The 20124-nt window shown below is 43.4% G+C and overlaps 1 protein-coding gene across 1 annotated transcript in view; it reads right to left on the reverse strand.

The window, feature by feature from the left end:
- CACNA2D3 (calcium voltage-gated channel auxiliary subunit alpha2delta 3) overlaps positions 1-20124 on the reverse strand; it is a 774181-nt gene that overhangs the window by 268842 nt on the left and 485215 nt on the right. Inside the window, exons 12-13 of the mRNA XM_057555140.1 lie at positions 12684-12762; positions 1263-1396 (exon numbers count right to left, since the gene is read on the reverse strand). Coding sequence (XP_057411123.1) covers positions 1263-1396; positions 12684-12762 — 213 coding nt within the window. The remainder of the gene's footprint in view (positions 1-1262; positions 1397-12683; positions 12763-20124) is intronic.

Consider the following 20124-nt stretch of genomic DNA (forward strand, 5'->3'; position numbering starts at 1 on the left):
TCCTCCTCTCCTCTTCCCCGGCCTTACTCAACCACACATATGAGGAAGAGATGAAACCATCACTGTTGTTGCTCTGTTATTACTGTTAGTATGGTGCTGACACAAATGGGGTGGCTTAGTTATTTCACTTCCATGATTCTAAACCAAACTGGGTCAGACTCTGAACGTGATAAAAGCCCAAGGTCTCCCTGGCAACCAGAGATGGTTCTTCAGCTTAACACCCATCTCCACTCAGGGTGATTTCTCCTGGGGATGGGCTACCCCTTCCTGACAAGTTTGTATTTCCATGGTCCCACTGTGTACTTTAAGGCTGTGTGTGGGGGGTGCAGGCTGCTTTGCTGGCCCCCAAGATGGGTTCCCACATGCTGCTCCTGCCCTGTATCTGCCTGCAGCTGCCAGAAGAGCAGCAGGAATGAGAGAGCTCGTGGAGAGAAAAGCTGGCCCATGGCAGCCATTGAGATCACTCTGGAGGATGGCTGGTCTGGGTTACAGCGATTAATGTGATGTTAATCCCGACACAAATGATAGGAGAGGGGCCCTCTGAGAACATTTACAATCAATAAATGAAAAATGGCACTCCCATCAGATTCATTATCACTATGAAAAATCACCCAGCAACTACACAAGAAACCTGGCCATTGAGCCATTATTTGATGATTGGCAACACTCCTCCTTTTAAGGTAATTCGGCACCAGAATCTTTTTTCCTTGGAATTTGGCTTTAGAATGAGCCCATGGCCAGAGTTGCAACAACAATCAGTGCCTATATAACCACCACTGAAGCATTTTCTCACTTGTTCAAGGGAAGAAAAGGCAGCTGCGGCCTCTACGGTGGCTCCAGTTCACTGTCAGAACTGAAGATGGTCCCACCTTCCCAAGCTGAGACCCAAGATTCACCCCCAGGACTGGGCCTCTCCGATGATGGCAAGGACCAAATCTTACACACCTGTCATCATTGCCACACTGACAGAACTTGTACACTTGTGAGAAGGAAAAAAAGGTAGAGAAGACAGAAACCAAAAGTGAGTTTTCTGTGCTGACCAGACACCTTCCAGAAGAACCTGTTACATTCTCTGATATTAGGAGTTGTCACTAACCTTGCTTGCTAAGAGACCAATGCAAACCATACAAATATGGAAGATGTCAGTGAACCTCGTTACTGAGAAGGAATGCTACAACCACCATCTTCTGGAATAAACCCAGGGAAACTCTCCCATGGTAGGAGGAACCCTCAGGCTCTCCCCTGGGGCTCTGGGGACTCACAGTGCTGTCGATGTACGCTTCAGTCCACACCACGTCGTGCTCCTGGTCGATGACTTTGGGCCGGCTGAGTACGTGGAGGTATTCCATGACATTTTCCTGCACATCAGCCAAGGTGGAGATCTGGGTGAAAAATCCTGCCAAGGGAGAACCACGTTTAGTAAAGACAGGAACAACTACAACTGGCGAGCAGACCTACGCTATGCCTTCTTAGCCTCTAGCTAATTTCTTTCTTCCCTTTTCCTTTTTAAACATTGTCTCCTCTCTACCATCACCCACTTAATGAGCAATGTGTTCATGTTAGAAAACAGAGTCAAGCAAAAAGAATAAAATGAAGATCAACCACAAACCCACCTCCCAGAAGAAGTCCCTGTTAATCCTTTGGAGAATCTCTCTCCAGATGTTTTCTATACATATACATATAGACTTTCTCTGGTAGATATGGGAGTCCTCTCTACATGCCATTTTGTAACCCCCCCCCTTTTTTTCATTTTAGTGTATTTATTTCCAATGAGAAAACTAAAAAGCACAAAATTTAAAGGCTGTCCTATTTTTATAACTATAATAGTTATAATAATTTTTTCTTTTTTTAAAAATTTTTATTGGCGTATAGTTGATTTACAAGGTTGTGCTAGTTTCAGGTGTACAGCAAAGTCAATCAGTTATACATATACATATATCCACTCTTTTTTAGATTCTTTTCCCATATGGGTCATTACAGAGTACTGAGTAGAGTTCCCTGTGCTATTTTATATATAGTTGTGTGTATATGTCAATCCCAATCTCCCAATTTATCCCTCCCCCCTATAATTAATTTTTGAGCGCTTAATAAGGGGCACAAAATTTGCTAAACACCCGATAAGATTTGCCTCATTTATTCCTGACAACATGATGAAGTGGGGATAACTTGCCCACTTTACAGATAAGATGACTGAGGCAGACCAAGCATATGTGTTTCGGCCGTGTTCTCACCGGTATCAAGTGGCAAATACAGAAGGTGAAATGAGGCTTGAGTATCTTAATCTATGCCTTTTGCTTCTACAGAATTTTGCTCTTTGTGTGTTTAAGGCTGAAACTCCAGCTCAAACCCTCATGTAGTTACCAGACCTGCCTTTTGAATATGCTGGGTAGACATGGTTTCTCAGTAACATAAAAAGTTCTAAACATGCTATCATCTTGTGGGTGGAGAGGCCATTTTGATCTCGAGTTCAGGTACTGCTATGCTCCTCTTCAGCTTGGGGTCCTGTTGGCTTTATTGGGAGTTAGGAGATGTTAGAAGAGAAGGGCTGAACTGAGCACAGGTCTGGATCCCCAGGAGGGGGCCCTTCATTCAAACATTTATGGAAGGCTTTCTTGGTGCCTACCACTGGAGCAGCAGGAGCTAACTAGATGAGCATGACCCCTGCTTCCTGGAGGCCTGGGAGGTCTGAGTAAGCTGACAACTACAAAATAGCACAGTCAACATTATAGAGAAACACACAGCATGGACAGCCAATCACTTGGCTACCCTGAAGAAGGGTCAGTACAGCTGAACCCTGAAGGATGAGGACCAGTTAGCTGGAGGAAGGGGGGTTAAAGACTATGTCCGGCAAAGCAAGGAATGTAAGTAAAGGCCCAAGGTCAGAATTAGACCCATTCTAGGAACTGAAAAAAACTCAGAATGGCTGGAGTGAAAAGCTGGGGGAGAGTGACTAGAAGTAGGGTGCTATAAGATCAGAGGAATTAGCAGAGAGACTATCACATAAGATCTTGGGAAGGAGTTTAGACTTTATCCTACAGGCAAGTAGTCATGGAAGCATTTTAAGCAGGGGGACACTGGATGGACACAGATTCATGTTTCCTCCCCATGCCTCTAAATAAGGACCTTTATAACTAAGTTTATGCCAGCTCCTACTTGCCAACAAATGAGAGAGGATATGTGTGCCTCTGAAGCCAGATCTGTCACAGCACTTGCTGTAGTGTTTATAGAACCTCTTAGTGTTTAATACAGGGCTCAGGGTAAGGAAACGCCAGCCCTTTTGTTGTCCAGAAAGGACCAGGACCCTCCCAGGGCATTTCCAAACAAAAGCCAGCTGGTTTGAATTTGGTATACCAACCCCAAACCAGGTTGGGACCATGTGGCTTCTGGCTTCCTGGTGACAGCTCTGCACAGTGCTAATTAACATGCACTGTCACTCCTGTCCACTCCACCCTCCTGGCCAGGGCCAGAGCCTCGCCCATCCCAGTAGAAACTGAGCCCCAAAGGCCTGTGAGACCCTGCTCTAGCTCAGGGCTCTGGAGCAGGGCCCATGTGTACCTTGGCACTCCCTCAGAGGTCAGGCACTACAGTTAGGGATGTCCATCTGGGTCACTGCTCACGCAAGGCTTCCAGGTGGTCCCTCTTAGAGGCATAGTGGGAAAGACAAGTTTTAAAGAAGATTGCTGGATGACAGCAAGCATCATAGTTATAATCCCTCCACAAACCACGACTGCAATCAGTGTTTGAATAAGAAAGAAAACATTTCAGCTCTTCTCTAGTAGGTAAACCTTTGGCTCTGCATGAAGGGTCTTAGAGAGACAAACATGACACAGAGGACAAACCAAGAGAGGTGTTGCCATGTTGATAAGAGGAGGAGAGAACTCCATGGTCCTGAACCGTGAGGATACCTGGGTGAGCAATTCACAGTATAGCACTATTCGTACTGTGGGTTCCTGTACCAAATGTGCAGTAAACACAGCCTCTCTTGGGAGGAGTTTTTCTTGGTTGTCTGTGTTTTCATTCTAATCCTCAAAGCCAACAGTAAAAATCCCTGATTTGGCTTTTCCAAAATAGGGCCAAGAGAAGGGAGGGAATAAATAGAAGGAGGGAGATGGGAGAGATAGATTCTCAGCATTCAAGGGGAGTGGGAAGGAAAAACAATCACACATTTGGAAGGGGATGGAGCTGAGGGATCATCCTCACTTGGCCTTGCTTATCATAATCAAAGTTCTGAAAAGTTACAAAAAGCTGGCTACAGACCCATAGCCAACAGTATACCTGACACCTCCATAAGGATGACTAACAGGATTCTCAGACTGAACTTGTCCAAAGCCAACTCCTGATTTCCCTGGCCAAACCTATTCCTCCCGCATTGGGTCTTTCCCATCTCAGCAAATGACACCACTGCCAAACTAGGCCAAACACTTAAGAATTATCCTTGATAGCCATCATTTCCTCACCCCACCCCATAGCTAATCCACCAGCGTGTTCTTCTGGCCCTATCTCTAAAATATGTCTCAAGTCCAATCCCGCATTTCCACTGCTCCCACCCTACTCCAGACTCCACTGTCTCTCCCCCAGGGTACAGCAACAACCACCCTTGCCCCACAAATCCCCCTCCTTGTTAACTAGACTCCTGACAGCAGTCAAAGGAAAGTATAAAGCAGACCATCTAAAGTATAAAGCAGACCATCATCTCCCTGCCTAAAATCCTAAAACAGCTTCTATTTAGGGTTAGAATAAAATCCAAATTCCTTACCTGACCTCTAAGACTCTCCCTCACTAGGCCCCCGCCTCCCTGGATGAACTCATCCCCTTCCATCCTCCCACCAAGCTCATCCACCTGACCCTCCCCAGGAGCTTGCACCTACTATACCCTCTGCCTGGCACACCATTTATCCAGTTTCCTATGGATGGTTCCTTTGGATCATTCAGGGGTTAGCTGTCTGAACTCATTTCCTCTTGCTTCACCTTGCTTTCACTTTCTTCTGAAGATTCATCAATGCTGAATTCTGATTTACTTGTTTACTTTGTTCTCTGTCAATGGAATATTGGCTCCATGAAATGTTACAAAAAGCTGGTGCCTGTCTTGTCCAGAGTGATATTCCCAGAACCAGCACATGGCTCTGTGAGAGCCATTACTGAAGCAAGGACATTCACCAAAGTCTTACTGTGATTCACATTGTCGCTCTACACTTGGGTAACACAACAGCTCTACATGTGTGTGTGCTCGTCGTATAGGGAGGAAACAGAAACAACAGAGTTTAGTAATTTGTCTTGGATCAATTTGAATACAGATTCATTTGATTCCGAAACCTTTGCTCTTAACCACTGAAGACACTGCCTCTTCCTGTAATGGCAAAGGACAGCATGGCGGCTGCTCAGACCATGGTCCTCCTCTGTAAGGACACCCCTAATGGGCTGTTTGAATCTCTGTGGCTGGGAAAGTTTGAGGCTGGGGTGGGGAAATATGTGGTTGCCCTATGAGGTTCCTGGCAAATGCACAGTAGTTAGCACCAAAGGTCTACTCAAAACCCATACCACAGTTCTAACTTATATTTCAATATATAGACCAGAAATGCAGATGTATAAAAGGTAAGAAAAGCTAGAATTACAAAGATAATATTAATAATGTACACTGCAAAGCTTAACGCAAATCATGCAAATCAGATCGTCTAACCCCAACCCATTAAACTGTAAAACTTTTCTGAAAGTCTCTTTTTGTTTTTAAATGTTTTTCATATAAGTTTTAGTTAACAAATGTACCTTTTGATGGATAACAGGAAGTCGCTGAGGGCTGGACTCTTTGGCTGTAACCATAGATGCTTCCCTCCTTCTCCCTCTGCATCCCTTGAACTGGCCACTTTCCCTCCCCTTCCCTCACCTCTTTTTATTTCTTTTAAATTCTAGCTCTTGAATGTTTATTCTCTTCTTTAATGTGCATTTTTGGACTTCATATATCATGTAAGAAAACAGAATCAGCAATCTTTTCGTAATTATCAAGGAGTAATTAATGCTGAAATTAGCCACCTATTATAAATGATCTGCTCATTTTTCTCCATAACATCAATTTATTTACCTATTCCCTTACAGAGTCTCCTGTGAACTCTGAGTTACAACTACTCAGTGTGATAAACCACATGCAGCCTGGTGCTTTGTATTTCTGATACTTTACTACCCTTACTTAGAGATTTCTTAAGAGTCCCTTGTCTAAGTGGTGCCTCTGCATGAGATGCTCCATCAGTACATCATTCAACACTCCACTTTGCAATGACACCAGATCTGAGGGACCCCGGAGTCTGCTCCTCAGTGGGAGACCATGGCTGTCTACCTCACCAGTAAGGTCTGGGTAAGGTCCTCGTTCTACTTTTGGTGTGATGGGCACTGCTCCCTTGAGTCTTTTCAAAGACTCTTTTCCCCTCTGACATAAGGCAGGCTGAAAACAAGAAAGCCAGTGATCAGGTCCCAGTCTTCTCAAGGCAATAAGGTAGGCAGTGATGTTGCTGGTGTGACCTGGTGGGCATCCTCTTACGGAACAACAGTGTTCTTGGAAGACCCTCACAATATTCTGTCCCATCTTCGTCCTCCCCATCAACATCACACACTACTGAAAATCACTTTTTTTCTATAGAAAAATGCAGAATTGATAAACAACTTTCTACCTCCATATCTCTTTGGACCATTACAAAGAACAAGTAAGAGGTCTCTTGGGCCCTGAGAGCTGAAGGGCACATGTCCGATGAGTTGGAAAGAGAAGACCAAGGAGAGAATGACCACTAGGGCAGGGAGCCCAGGGGCCTCAGTGGGCAGGTGCCACCTGGAGAAGGGGGCTCCCAAGTGTGAAACTATCAGAATCAGCCAGAACCTCTGATTTAGGAGCAAGTCTTTTGTGTGTGAATAATATTACATTTTTCTCTTTTTTTTTTTAACATCTTTATTAGAGTATAATTGCTTTACAATGGTGTGTTAGTCTCTGCTTCATAACAAAGTGAATCAGCCACACACATTCATACATCCCCACATCTCCTCCCTCCCGCATCTCCTTCCCACCCTCCCCATCCCACCCCTCCAGGCAGTCACAAAGCACCAAGCTGATCTCCCTGTGCCACGTGGCTGCTTCCCACCAGCCATCTACCCTACACCCAGTAGTATATATAGGTCCATGTCACCCTCTCACTTTGTCCCAGCCCACCCTTCCCCCTCCCCGTGTCCTCAAGTCTATAATATTATATTTTTAATTTCAAATTTCATGCTAGAAAAAATAATTTAAAGCAGGGGTCCCCAATCCCTGGGGACCATGGCTACTGGTCCTCGGCCTGTTAGGAACCAGGCCGAACAGCAGGAGGTGAGCAGCGGGCAAGCTAGTGACGCTTCATCTGCCGCTCCTTATCGCTCCCCATTGCTCTCTTCACCGCCTGACCATCCCCCCCATCGCTCGCGTTACCGCCTGAACCATCCTCCCCCACCCAGTCTGTGGAAAAATTGCCTTCCATGAAACTGGTCCCTGGTGCCAAAAAGGTTGGGAACCTCTAATTTAAAGGATCACACTGTGGAGCTAGGAATGCTGGCTTGCCTGCAGCTCTATCGCTGTGCCCCATTCCACCCTGCCTCGTCTCCTCAGAAAGCCTTAATATCTCCATTTGTAAAATGTCAGAAACTGGACCACATGCTTACACAAGCTGAAGCAGGACAATTTCTGGAACACATAGGCTGGGAATAAATCCCAGCTCCAGTCTTTATTAACTATAGACCATTAAAGTCCTTTCTCAACATCTAGATTCCTTTTCCTAGATTCTCTCAAATCATGGGAAATATTCCTCTATGAACCATGACTTTCTTCTCCCCAAAGCGAAGCAACCTCACACCCTGGTGAAGAGTTAGGCTCAGGCTTTGGATCAACTGGGCCTGAATCCTGGCTCTGCCACCTGCTAGCTGGTAACCTGGGGCGAGCTGCTAGTCTCTCTGAGTCTCAGTTTCCTTCTCATGCACTTTATACAGCTTTAATGAGGGTCAAAAGAGATAATACATAAAAGTACTTTGCACTTTACCTGGCACTTAGTAAGAAGTTTGTCATCCTTAGTTGCTATTAACAACAGTAGCACCATCTTCATCTTCACAACTATTACCCTTTCCACTCAAATTCTCAAGTTCTATGGAATCTACACAAAGAATGTATACAACTTAAGTCTCCATTAATGGAAAAATGGATTAAAAAGATACAGTGTATACACACACACACACAAAGGAATATTATTCAGCATGAGAAACAAGGAAATCCTGCCATTTGCAAAAACATGTATGGACCTTGAGTACATCTTGCTAAATAAGATAAGTCAGACAGAGAAAGACAAATACTGTATGATATCACTGGTATGTGGAATCTAGAAAAGTGAAAATCATAGCAACAGAGTTGAAAGGGGATTACCAGGGGCTGGGGGTTGGGGAATTGGAGAGCTATTGGTTGAAGAGTACAAAAAAAGAATTATACAAAGGTATCTGAATAACTGTCATTTTTGCCTTCTTCCACCTTTTCTGAAACAGCAAAAAATTTTAATTGCCAGTTTTCCCCTACTCCAAACAACCATTCTGGCCTCATAAATTTGACACTTGGAAAGGTATAGTGAGGTTAAGAGATTTCTAGGGGGAAAAGGCTGTGGATCTGAACTTCCAAGGAGGTCTCAGGCCTCCAGTTCTCTTTCAAACAAGGAGAGACTGACCATTAGCCTATCAAAGAGGGACAGGCTGAGCAGATAACCAAGAGAGACTCACGTGGCGTTTCCATTCGATCTAATGATGACAGATAGGTTGAGAACCAAACACAGAGACCCTTCTTTATTTGCACAGCTGGAAAACACTCCATTCACCGTGATTTTTGAAGGAGAATCAGGCAGTGCTTATTTAAAATCTTGGCACACTGAACATTACAGAAGGTCATCAAGGCTTTATGGAGTATCTGGGCTAGTTGGCCCCTCTTTTCAGTTTTCCCAGTTCACTTGTTTAACCAGCAGTGTGAATGCAGAATTTTAAGTTCTATAAGCCATTCTACAGTGGCAATAATTGTTTTAATGTATTTAAAATGGTTTGCTGCTTTGCCTCATTAGGGCTGGTTGCCTCAAGATAGGAACTAGTTATGCATAAAATGAGACAAACCAATGAGATCCAGGCCTCTCTGGATTTTACTAGTGGATTGGAGGAGGCAGAGAACTCCTGTGAGGGCTATGAATATGCCCAGACATCCATTTCCAGAGGGCAGTGTCAGAGGTCCACTGACTGAGAACTGTCTCCATGGCTACCAGACTTCCAAACAAGAAGTTTCACACCGACAGCAGGTCCTTGACCACTGACCCAGGGACAATGAGCTGGTCCTGACAACTCCTGCTCCTCCCTAGGGTCACTCTGGTCAGTCAGCCAACAGGCTTCTCCCTGGGCTTCCCTGGGTCTGCTCTGGTCCCTGAATGCTAATGCTTCATTTCACTGAAGAACTTGGCTGAGTCAGGGCAAAAATATGTAAGGACGGGGGCGGGCCCTCCCTGGACCTCATGTCACTTGAGATGAAAAATGTTATGCTGCCTCCATACTATAACAATCTGAGAGTATAAACAATGATTTAATTAATGACCATAGAAGAATACTTGCTCACCGACGTTACGTTGGTCTAAACCCCATAACTGACGCAACATGAAGCCGATGTTTATATGGGCACAGATGACTGGAACCTGACATTTTGATGGCAACTGCTACTTTGAAGAGTGGCAAACAATGACATTTTATTCCCAAGGCCCTTTAGAAGAGAAGCAGAGGAGGAAGGTGAAACTATTGTGAGGGACTGACTCTGGCAGGGAAGGAAACAACTGGATTTGGACAGGAAGAGAAGGAGAATCACTGCAGAATCCAGCGGCCGGGCCAGCTAAGCAGCTACTATTACCTCCTTGGATTTTCCAAGTTGCTGCGCTCAGAACTTATAAATCTAAAGGGCTATATTCTATGGCCAGGCCCCGAAATACTCTGAGTTGACTAAATTGTCTTCAAAAGGATTCTTCAAAGATTCTTATAAACAATGACTAAAACTAAATTATGGTGTAATATTAGTTGATTAAGACAAGACTTCAATTTGAGTAATTTTCATCAGCTGGACACAGACAGTGGTTAAAAACAATAACCCATGACTAAATGCATACTCGCTGATGGGAAGAATTGCAGTCTGATGTGACAGGAATAACATGAAAACTTTTAAAAATTAAAAAATGGAAAGGAACTCTTTCTTTCAAGACCACAAAATCAAGGAAAAAATTGAGAAAGTGTAGCTCACTCAAATGTCAGTGAAGTTCCAAAAATTATCTCAATGGCCTCTTTTCTCAGAGGCAACCTAGGATCCATTCAGCCTCCATCTCCTCATGCCTACTTTCCTTCTATATTCCCCCTTCAAATGAAGCCAAATGCATTACTCTGAGACAATCAGAATTACTGATACTTTTGAGTGAGGTGAGCCTGCCAATAAACTAAAATAATTGCAGAACATGTTATCTTAGAGCTTCAAGGAAATGTTCAAACCTTTCATGCAGTTCTCCATTTTTAGATGAGGAAATTGAGACTTGCTTCAAAGATTTCTCCAAGTAGAAGCAGATAATAAAAGACAATGCCAAACGAAGGGAAAGTGAGGCAGAGGTTTACTTGCTTGGCTAGGAACCTATTCCCTGAGAACTTCCCGTGTCCATCCACCTGCAGAGCACATATATTTTTCTTTGTGGGCTTACCTCTGCCTACATGCAATTCGGCAGGGGAAGACCTGTCCCAAGCTGGGTGTCAGAATCATTTCTGGGAGAAGATATAAACTCTCCTTTCTCAACAATAGGTGTTATGTGGATAGATGGGTATGCACAGCGTGGGGTAGCCATTTTTGACATGCACATGCCCTAGCAGAGAAGGTCTATCTACAGAGAAGAAGAATGCCACGGAATGTAGAAAGAAACCAAGAAGGAAAAGAAAAGCAAAAACACAGCCCCTGGTCCCTCATGAGACATAAGCTTCCCTTCCCACTCTGGGTTCTGACTCACTCTCCTCTCTCTCCAAAACACTCTTCTTTTTAATTTCAGGGAGCAACTTTGGTTGCTTGCAACTAAAATAACTTTGTCTTAAGTCACCAAAACTAAAGCTGAGACCTGCCAACCCTTCCCTGAGTCCTCTTTCCTCCACTAACATACATATATTGGAACTTTTATAAAGGACGGCATAACAGGCAATGTAGAAAGAGACTACCTACATCCACCAATACCAATCTACTATGCAACAGGACATATCTTCCTTTATTAGTATTTATAGTCAATTTGCTCATTTTTCAAACCTTAAAGAAGCAGCCACTCTACATAGAGTAGGAGGTTGGGCTGAGTGCTCAAGAGGAAATCAGAGTGACAGGCTGCTCTCAGGGACTGTATAGCCTCTGAGCAGAGATAAGACATAACCACAGATCAATATAACACTAGGAAATCATATGGGGCATTTCTGTGCCAGGCACTGAGCTGCCAGCTTTACCTGCACGGCCTCATTCGTGCTCACAGCATCTGTCTGGGGCAGGTATCATCACTATCTCTATTCTGTAGGTGATATAACTCAGACCCAGGTAGGTATGGTAACATCTACCACCGTGATTGGTATTTGGTAGAGGCTGGATTTGAACTCAAGGAGTTTGGGTTAAGACTCAAGGAATCTAGAATATACCACCTATTTGCCTCCTATGCTTTGCCTTCTTGGTTGTGTGTAGACTGAAAAGAAGCCCTTCATAAGACTGGAGGCCCTGTTCCTTCCCTCCCTGTGCCTTCCCTAAAGCATTGTTTCCAACACACATCAGGGCCTGTGAATGTAGAAAATTAACCTGTGAATGCAGAAAAGCCAACAATTATTGAGTACTTACTAGGTCTCAGCACTGAACTAGGCACCTAATCTGTACTATTTCATTTTTTAACCCTATATTCAATAAAAATCAAAAAGAAAAGCTATTATCTCCCTCTCCACTTTGAAAATTAGAACACTGAAGCAGGTTAAAGTTAACTAAGTTAATTAGTTATGTAGGTTAAGTTATGCTATGGGAACACATCAAACTGGAAATCTCACTGGCTTAACACAAAGGTTTATCACACAGACTATATATCCATCATCGGCTGGCAGATGGCAGAAGACAGGGTGAGTGGAAAGGCATCTGCTCCATGCGGCCACTCAGGAACCCAGGCTGTTTCATCTATTCCATCATGTAGCTTCAGAGTTCACAGGAGCAGAAAAGAATATAGATACCACCAAACCAGTTCTTAAATGCTTTAGCCCATAAATGACCCAGGTTGGTTCTGCTTAAAGCCTGTTGGCCAGAACCAGTGCAAGGAGGCTGGGAATGGTGAGTGAGCACATGTATATTTGGTGCATGGTAAATGGCTCTGCCATAGTAATTCTTCCAAGGTCACTCAGCTACCAAGCAATAGAGTGGAGAGGCTTAACCACTCCACTTGACTGTGTCCTCAAAGTTTATAAACACATTTTGGGAGAAGTTGTTACAAGTCAGTCATAATCATTTAGAAACATCCAGACCTTATCTTAGAATTCACAGCCTTCTGGTAGAACTCTTCACTTTCTCGTGACTGTCTCTGTTTCTACACATCCACGGAGAACTTATTCAGAACTGAACCCATCCAGGGACCTACCTTTATTGGCACAGGCCATCCACTTGAGATTGTCTGCAAAAGCAGCCTCTCTTCCAATGAGGTACGTGAAGATGCGAACCTGAGAGGAAGAGGAACACCCGGATCAGTGGTTTTCACTTTTCACCCTCCTGCCCAGACCACAAGCATGGCTCACACACATGTGGCTTACCTCTTTAATGCTCCATGCTTCCCATCCTTAGAAACATATTTAAGACATTTGAAGTAAAGTCAGCTAGAAATATATTCAAAACTGGGGCCTTTGATCTTTTAACCCATATGGCACTGGTGGTGGTTGTTTTTCTGTGTGCAACTTGCAACAGAGAAGAATAACTTGAAACGGAAGACTGCCAGCATCGTGGGCCTGGGTTTGCTACACATATATGGACAAAGATCATCCAGGTCTGGACCAAATTGGCAACCATTTTCCTCATCCGCACAGGAAGTACAGAGTGTGCTCTTCTTGGGAATAAAAACGCCACCGAAAGAACTTCAGCATGCCCCCCACCCACCCAATGGTGAGAACAGGCTGCAGACACTCTCTTACTGTCTGTGGTGGTAATTAGTTGGGATGAGAGGCACAGCCTATAGCCAGGAGACCAAAGGGAACCCTCTCTAGCTTTCCTAAACTTTGGCTCCTAAAGAGCAGAGAACACATATAAAACCTTGGATCTCTCACTTTCTATTGCCTTCTCAAATCTCTATTATGAGGCCAGAATTCTTTGAAATAAAGTACAACCCACCTCCCAGAGTTGTACTTGAGGGTTAGATGGAAGAAAAATGAGAAATTAAAAGGGTTAAAATCCTTTGGTTCACATTTTAAATGGCAAGTGGGTCAATACTGCACAGTCCAAACAAAATTCTTCTGGCAGGTGAAGTCAGTACTTCGGCCACCAATTTATGACTGAGTTAAATGCAGACATGGTATTAGATGAATTACATTCAACATGTGGTCCCAAAGTCTTTCCAGCTGATGTCTCCTCCACTCAGCCAGACTGGGTCAAGCACCCCTATGGCTCCTTCAGAGCCTTTATTGCGACTGTTGTTAACTAGTATCTTGGTGGTTATATCTGTGAGGTTGATCTCCACTAGACCATCCACCTGACAAGGGAAAGGATGGCTGTGCTTTGATGGGGCACAGTGCTTGGAACATTACAACTCAATAAATGAATGGATAAAAATGTAAATGCACATAGCTGACTGAAAATTAAGATTTTGCTTTAGTTACTAGTATCCTCTTAACTGAGACATATAACTGGAAGACTAGTTCTTACGTGATGGTTTATTTCCAACTTAAAGAGATGTTTAAATATACATTATCATTGTGTAGCCTTAGTCTGTCCTCATTTGTGTTCAGTAAGGCAGTTATTTCATCCATCAACAGCTCCTGCAAGGGGGCTTCCGGGGCAGATGAGCAGACACAGAGGCCTTTGCCTCTTTCATTCCCCCAGCTCTTTTCCACACTGTTCCCACTGGAATCACATTGGGAGGAGGGATTTTTTTTTTTTTTTTTAAATTGGGAGATTCTGACTCTCTTGGGGAAAAAAAATAGAAGATGCAACCTCATAGACCCAAAGTGGTCACCACTGACCTTCCTACACAGAGCTGTCCCCTGTTCACTTTTCCTGCCTGGCCACTGTTGGCTTTTAGCTGAAAATGTCTGATTTAGGCGGAAACTGAGGCTCGGTTAAGTAAAGGGATTTGCTTAGTTTCATCAAGTACTGATCTAATGAGAGAGGTCTTCCATGACCTCAGGATAACACTGGGGTCTCCCCTCAATTTCCTGGAGATGCCGGTTCTGTCAACCCAGCCAGCTACAAGGCCCTGAGCCAGCACTCACGGGAGCCAGACCAGCCTCAGGCTTTTTTCTTCAAAGATCTTTACCTTTCATTTCAAATTCAATTTATTTAAAAGGAAAACATCAGATTAATAAAAACCTGCACAAAGCAAGTTCTTAACGAAGCAGAAAGCATAAAAGATAGCTCTTAGGAAGTGAAGCTGTGAGTCTATCTTTGCAGGCAAAGAGGAAAAGACCTGACGCAAAGCAGCCTATTTGCTCTGAGCAAAGGTACCTGCAGGTTCCAAACCTCCTCTGCCATCCAGGTGACGAACCTGAGGATAAACTGAGTTCTCTCTTGGAGGCATAGTTAAAACCCCAGAACAGTGCTGTGAACCATTCAGGAAAACTTACACAGTTTCTGATTTTGATGGCAACCCGTTTGGAAAACCAGTAGGATTGCACCAAACTTCAGACCAGACATGATTACACAGGAATAATGTGCTAACGGTAACCACAATCATGAAAACCAGCACCACGACCCCCTCCACCAGCACCGCTGCCCCTACTGACAACACTACTGTGGCTTCTTCAGTCAGCACCATCCGCTGGGTCAGGTATGTGCAAAGACATTTATAGCATTATACTCGTTTTGTTGGTTTGTATTTTATTTTATTGCTTATGAAAGAAAATCAGAATCATGTTAAATATTTCCATTTATGTGCAGCCCTTGGCTCCCAGTGAATTGGCCCCCTTATTTGAGTAGAAATGGCATGGAAATGACTCGTTGCCTCTCTGCGTATAAAATAAACATAATCAAACAATACTGGGTTCATGCCCTGGATTTCTCACAATAATGCCTTTCAACTGGCAACAAAATGAAGGGACTTTACTCCAAAATAAATATTCTGGAGATCCATTTAACAACAGCATTTTATATTTGTAATTTTTTCAGACTCAGTAATTCTAGCTCTAGGCATTTATCTATAGCCAGGATAACAAATAAAATGTCTGTGGGGGCCAAGCAGGTAACAGAGATGACACGAAGTCAGATGTATGGAGAATTGTAGAGTGCATATCTTCTTAAAGCCCTATAATTCGGTTTTAGACATTTTCACAAATACACAAATATGTAAAAAACAAGGACCTTCACCTTTATTATTTGTAATGGTTAAAACCTGTTAAATTCCAAGTTTCTCTTGATAGCTGATTGGCTAAAAAACTCATGGGACATTCATGTAGTGGAATACCATGCAGCTATGTACTCATGAGAAAGACATCCATTATAACTTAGCAAGGGGGAAAGCAAGTTGTGGGATACTGTGTAGCACAGAATCCTATTTTTTTCTAAAAGGGGACTTACATGTTTTACTCTGTAAACTTCTATATCCTTTGAATGTTTTTACAAATGAACAAATATTGCTTTAATAATTAAAGATCATTTTAAATGAAAAGAAAGTAATGACACTGCTACTTCCTGAACCATTCTCCAAGGACATAGGAAAAGTAAATGTATCAGTGAAAATCAAATAGGAGAAGAGATGACCTGTGGAAATTAAGTTCTGGCCTTGCATCTTGTAGGGTGGGCTGCCTTACTCCACTGCTCAATGAAATGAGTGCAAAACCTCTATGAGTAATAGAGTCAAACTGCTCCTCATTTCCATCTCTGACAGATTCTGTAACCTTTTGGATTTTATGCCCAATAATTGGAGATTTCTTCCCTAAGAAGCTCCATCAAACAAACTTTGACAAGTCTGCCTAGAGCCCAACTACTTTTACTATATGGCAAGCCTCCTTAGCAGAGACAGATGGGGATGGTTCTGAAAGGCAGGTTCAGAGCACAGATGATCATGGGAAGGGGCCATGGCACAGTGCAGACCAGGGCAGTCATCAGGGCACACCAAAACTCCCCAGAAAGCCAGGCTTTTGTGCTCATCATCCCCAGGTATGAATGCATCACTTTCATTACCGCAGCACAAAGGCAGGAGGCGGGGGGAAGTCTACATCAACCTATTAGTTCATTTTGATCTCCCATTTGAGTTTGGATGGTCTTTAAATATTCTACAAACCCAATTAAGCTTAATAAAATGTTAGGATGTGGACATTTCAAAGTTCAAAGTCACTTAATTTAACTTAGTATAAAACTTCCCAGATGACACAAAGAACTCAATCCAGCTTTTCCAAAACACAGATTATGCTTCTTACTCATTTAGATACAATTCCCTCCAGAAACTTAGAGGAGCACTATTCCTCTCAACCTTTAGTGCACATAGGGTAGTTTGAGTTTGCAAAAATAATCAATCAAATTCTCTCCTTTCTACAGCCATTAAACAGGGGAAGGAGAGTGGCTGCCAGCAGAACTATAATGGGGCAACTGTACAGCCAGGAAACAGGCTGCTGCTGCCTTCACAACTCCCTTCAGCGTTGAAGGAGAAATAACCAACACCCATGCTTTTGAGACAGTCCAAGGTAGCATTCATCATCTGTCACAAGTAATTTCTGAGCACCAAGTATGTGCCAGGGACCATTCTTGGTGTTGGGGATACGACGGGTAAAGAGAACAAACTCTGTCCTCAGGGAGCCTACATTTTCATGGAGTAAAACAGATGATAAATGGCAGATTCATAAAACGATTATGTATTTGTTGGATTAAAAGCTTATAAAGAAAATAAAGCAGGGTTATGCAATGGAGAATGATGGGGGCTGCTATTTTAGAAAGGGAGGAAGGGAAGGCCTCCCCAATAAGGTGATGCTTGAGCAGGGATCTGGACAAAACATGGATGGAGCTGGGGAGCAAGACGTATGGCTATTGGGGAAGAATGTTCCAGGTGAAGGGAGCAGAAGGTACAAAGCCTTGAGATAGGAATACTCAAGGGATATTGACAAGACCAGTATGGATGACGTGGAGTCAGGTAGGAGAGATTGTACAGGATGAACCTGGACAGACAACAGGTGCCTAATCATGTGGGCCTTGCAGCCTCTGTTAGAGCCTGGGCTTTTTCTGTAGCAAGAACAGAAGCCATAGGAGAAACTGAGTAGAAGCCTGATGTGGATTGACACATAATCCTGTGAAAGGATCATTCTGTCTGCAGTGTGGAGAACAGGCCTTAGAGAGTTGTGCTCATCCTGGTTGCCCATTCAGCTTTCCTGTGATGTTCTTACCGTTTTGAATGCCTGGGGCCCAACCAAGACAATCAAATCAGAACCTCTGATTTGGGCAGGGCCCAACTTTTATTCTCCCCATGGAGAGCCCAATTTGCATCCAAGTTTGAGGACCACAGCCATAGGGAGATAAGAATAGAAGCACAGACACTAAGTAGGAGGCCACTGAAACACTGCAGGTGAGATGACAGTGGCTCTGGCCAGGTGGGTGAGAGGTCTCAGACTTCACTGGGCATCGGAATAACCAGTCCCCAGCACCTATCCTCCAGAGATTCAGATTAAGTAGGCCCAGGGATCTACATTTTTTGGAAGCACCCATGGTGGGTCTGAAACAGGTGGTTGGAGTCCAACACTTTAAAAACACATCACCAGGGCTCCCCTGGTGGCGCAGTGGTTGAGAATCTGCCTGCCAATGCAGGGGATACGGGTTCGAGCCCTGGTCTGGGAAGATCTCACATGCCACACAACTAGGCCCGTGAGCCACAATTGCTGAGCCTGCGCGTCTGGAGCCTGTGCTCCGCAACAAGAGAGGCCGCGATAGTGAGAGGTCCGTGCACCGCGATGAAGAGTGGTCCCTGCTTGCCACAACTAGAGAAAGCCCTTGCACAGAAACGAAGACCCAGTGCAGCCATAAATAAATAAAATAAAATAAAATAAAATAAATGTTAAAAAAACAAACAAACATATCACCAAAAAGATAAGGCCTGAACAAAAAGAAGTGACATTGGGAATTAAGAAATATTTGAAGCCATTTCCAATAAAGTGATTCTATAGATTGCAAAGGATTGAGGCTAAACTTCAAGGAGTTTACAATCCATTGGGTGGTTAAAAAAAGAAACAGAGGAGCTGGATCAAGAGGACATTTTTAAAGAAGGCTGTGTCAATCCAACAAGGCAGGAATATCAGACACCAGCTAGACTGGGCAAGCAGGATCAGCCAACTGCACTTTCTTCTTTCCCCAAGAAAGGGCAGATCTGTACCCAGATGTCTGTAGCTGCTGAGCTGGGTGTTCACACCCAAAGTATTGCTTCTTGAAATTACAATAGCCCCACTACTGGGTCCCGATACAGAGGAAAGGGCTGGGGACAGGGCACTGAGGAGCCTCCAAATATACAGTCTTTACTTTTGTTTTTAAAAACGAAGGCAATCTTTTACTTTAAAATAACATTTAACTATAAATTCAGTATCTCTACCTTTAAAAACATGCAATTTATGGATTATAAGTATAAATAAAATTTGCTAAAAGAATCATCCAGTTACATATGGTTGCCCACACCCATGTGTTCCATATTTCAATTCAGCTAAGTTGCAGCCTCTGCAAACAAGCATGTAGACTCACCTTCACATCTTCTCACCTACTTCTGTCCCTTTTGACTCACTGTCCAACTCAATTATTCCCTAAAATATACCCAGGATTTCTCAAAAATGGTATACAACTTCAGCTTTAGAAAGAAGTCTTCTGATGTCTTTGTGTTTTAAAGTCAATTGTTACTATGTTCTTAACCTGTATCTTCACAAAAAATATTCCTAACCAACTTCTATTGTTATTTGCTCATTTCTATGATTTCCGACGCAGGGAAGCATTTCTGAATAAAATCTTTAATCTCTAAGCAGAAAATGAGAGCTGGAACTTGATTAACCACAAAAATGCTTCATAAATCACTGCCAATATTTGTCTTCATGAAAATGCTGCAAGAGTAGAGGTGGGCTCAGAGAAGGTGGATGCCAATAAAAACAGTTTTATTGAGCAGGCTGCTTTAATCTAGAAGCCATCATGCTCATAATAAAAGAAGAAACATCTTTATCCAGAAGGACAAGAGAGGCAAATAAGGTAACAGTGCCCTGAGCAGCAATAAAATGGGATAAATTGAATTAACTTACAAAAGTAATAAAATTTCAACAAATGAATATCATAGACCATTATGAAAAATGGACTGTCATTTTGGGGATGCTCTAAGAGTCTGTATAATCTCCTTCCTCTCAAGCACAGTGCCTGATATCTCATGTGTGGTACTGAAAATATCCTAATTCAGAAAAAATTGCCATTTGTAATCTTCTGGCCAGGGATGGAAGTCCAGTTTTATGGCCATGTATTTTTCCAAGTGAAGGAGATGGCTGTCTCTGGGTCACCCAGAGACTGTTAACTTAGGTTAGCACTGTGGAATAGAGATTACACACCACTTCAAGGAGCAGTAAGAAGTCAAGCTATAAATATCCTCAAAGGTGGGTGATACAATTCATTAGACTATCCAGCTCCATTAACTTCATTCAGGGGGTATTTTTGATGCTCTGATATCTGGGGACTTACTGTCCTGGAGAAACTGCCCATCCCAACTGGTTAGCCAATTTTGGAGATAGTAAACAATTTGCATTCAAGTGCACCTTTGATATGTAAACCAACCAATCCAGACCCCATGCCCCCAACTATCTCCTTTTATCAGGTGTGCACACCCAGGGCCATTATCCACCTGCCCTAATCACTCCAGGGCCAGATAGGTACCAGAC

Source organism: Balaenoptera acutorostrata, chromosome 10 (genome assembly GCF_949987535.1).
Source record: "Balaenoptera acutorostrata chromosome 10, mBalAcu1.1, whole genome shotgun sequence".
Classification (NCBI taxonomy): Eukaryota; Metazoa; Chordata; class Mammalia; order Artiodactyla; family Balaenopteridae; genus Balaenoptera; species Balaenoptera acutorostrata.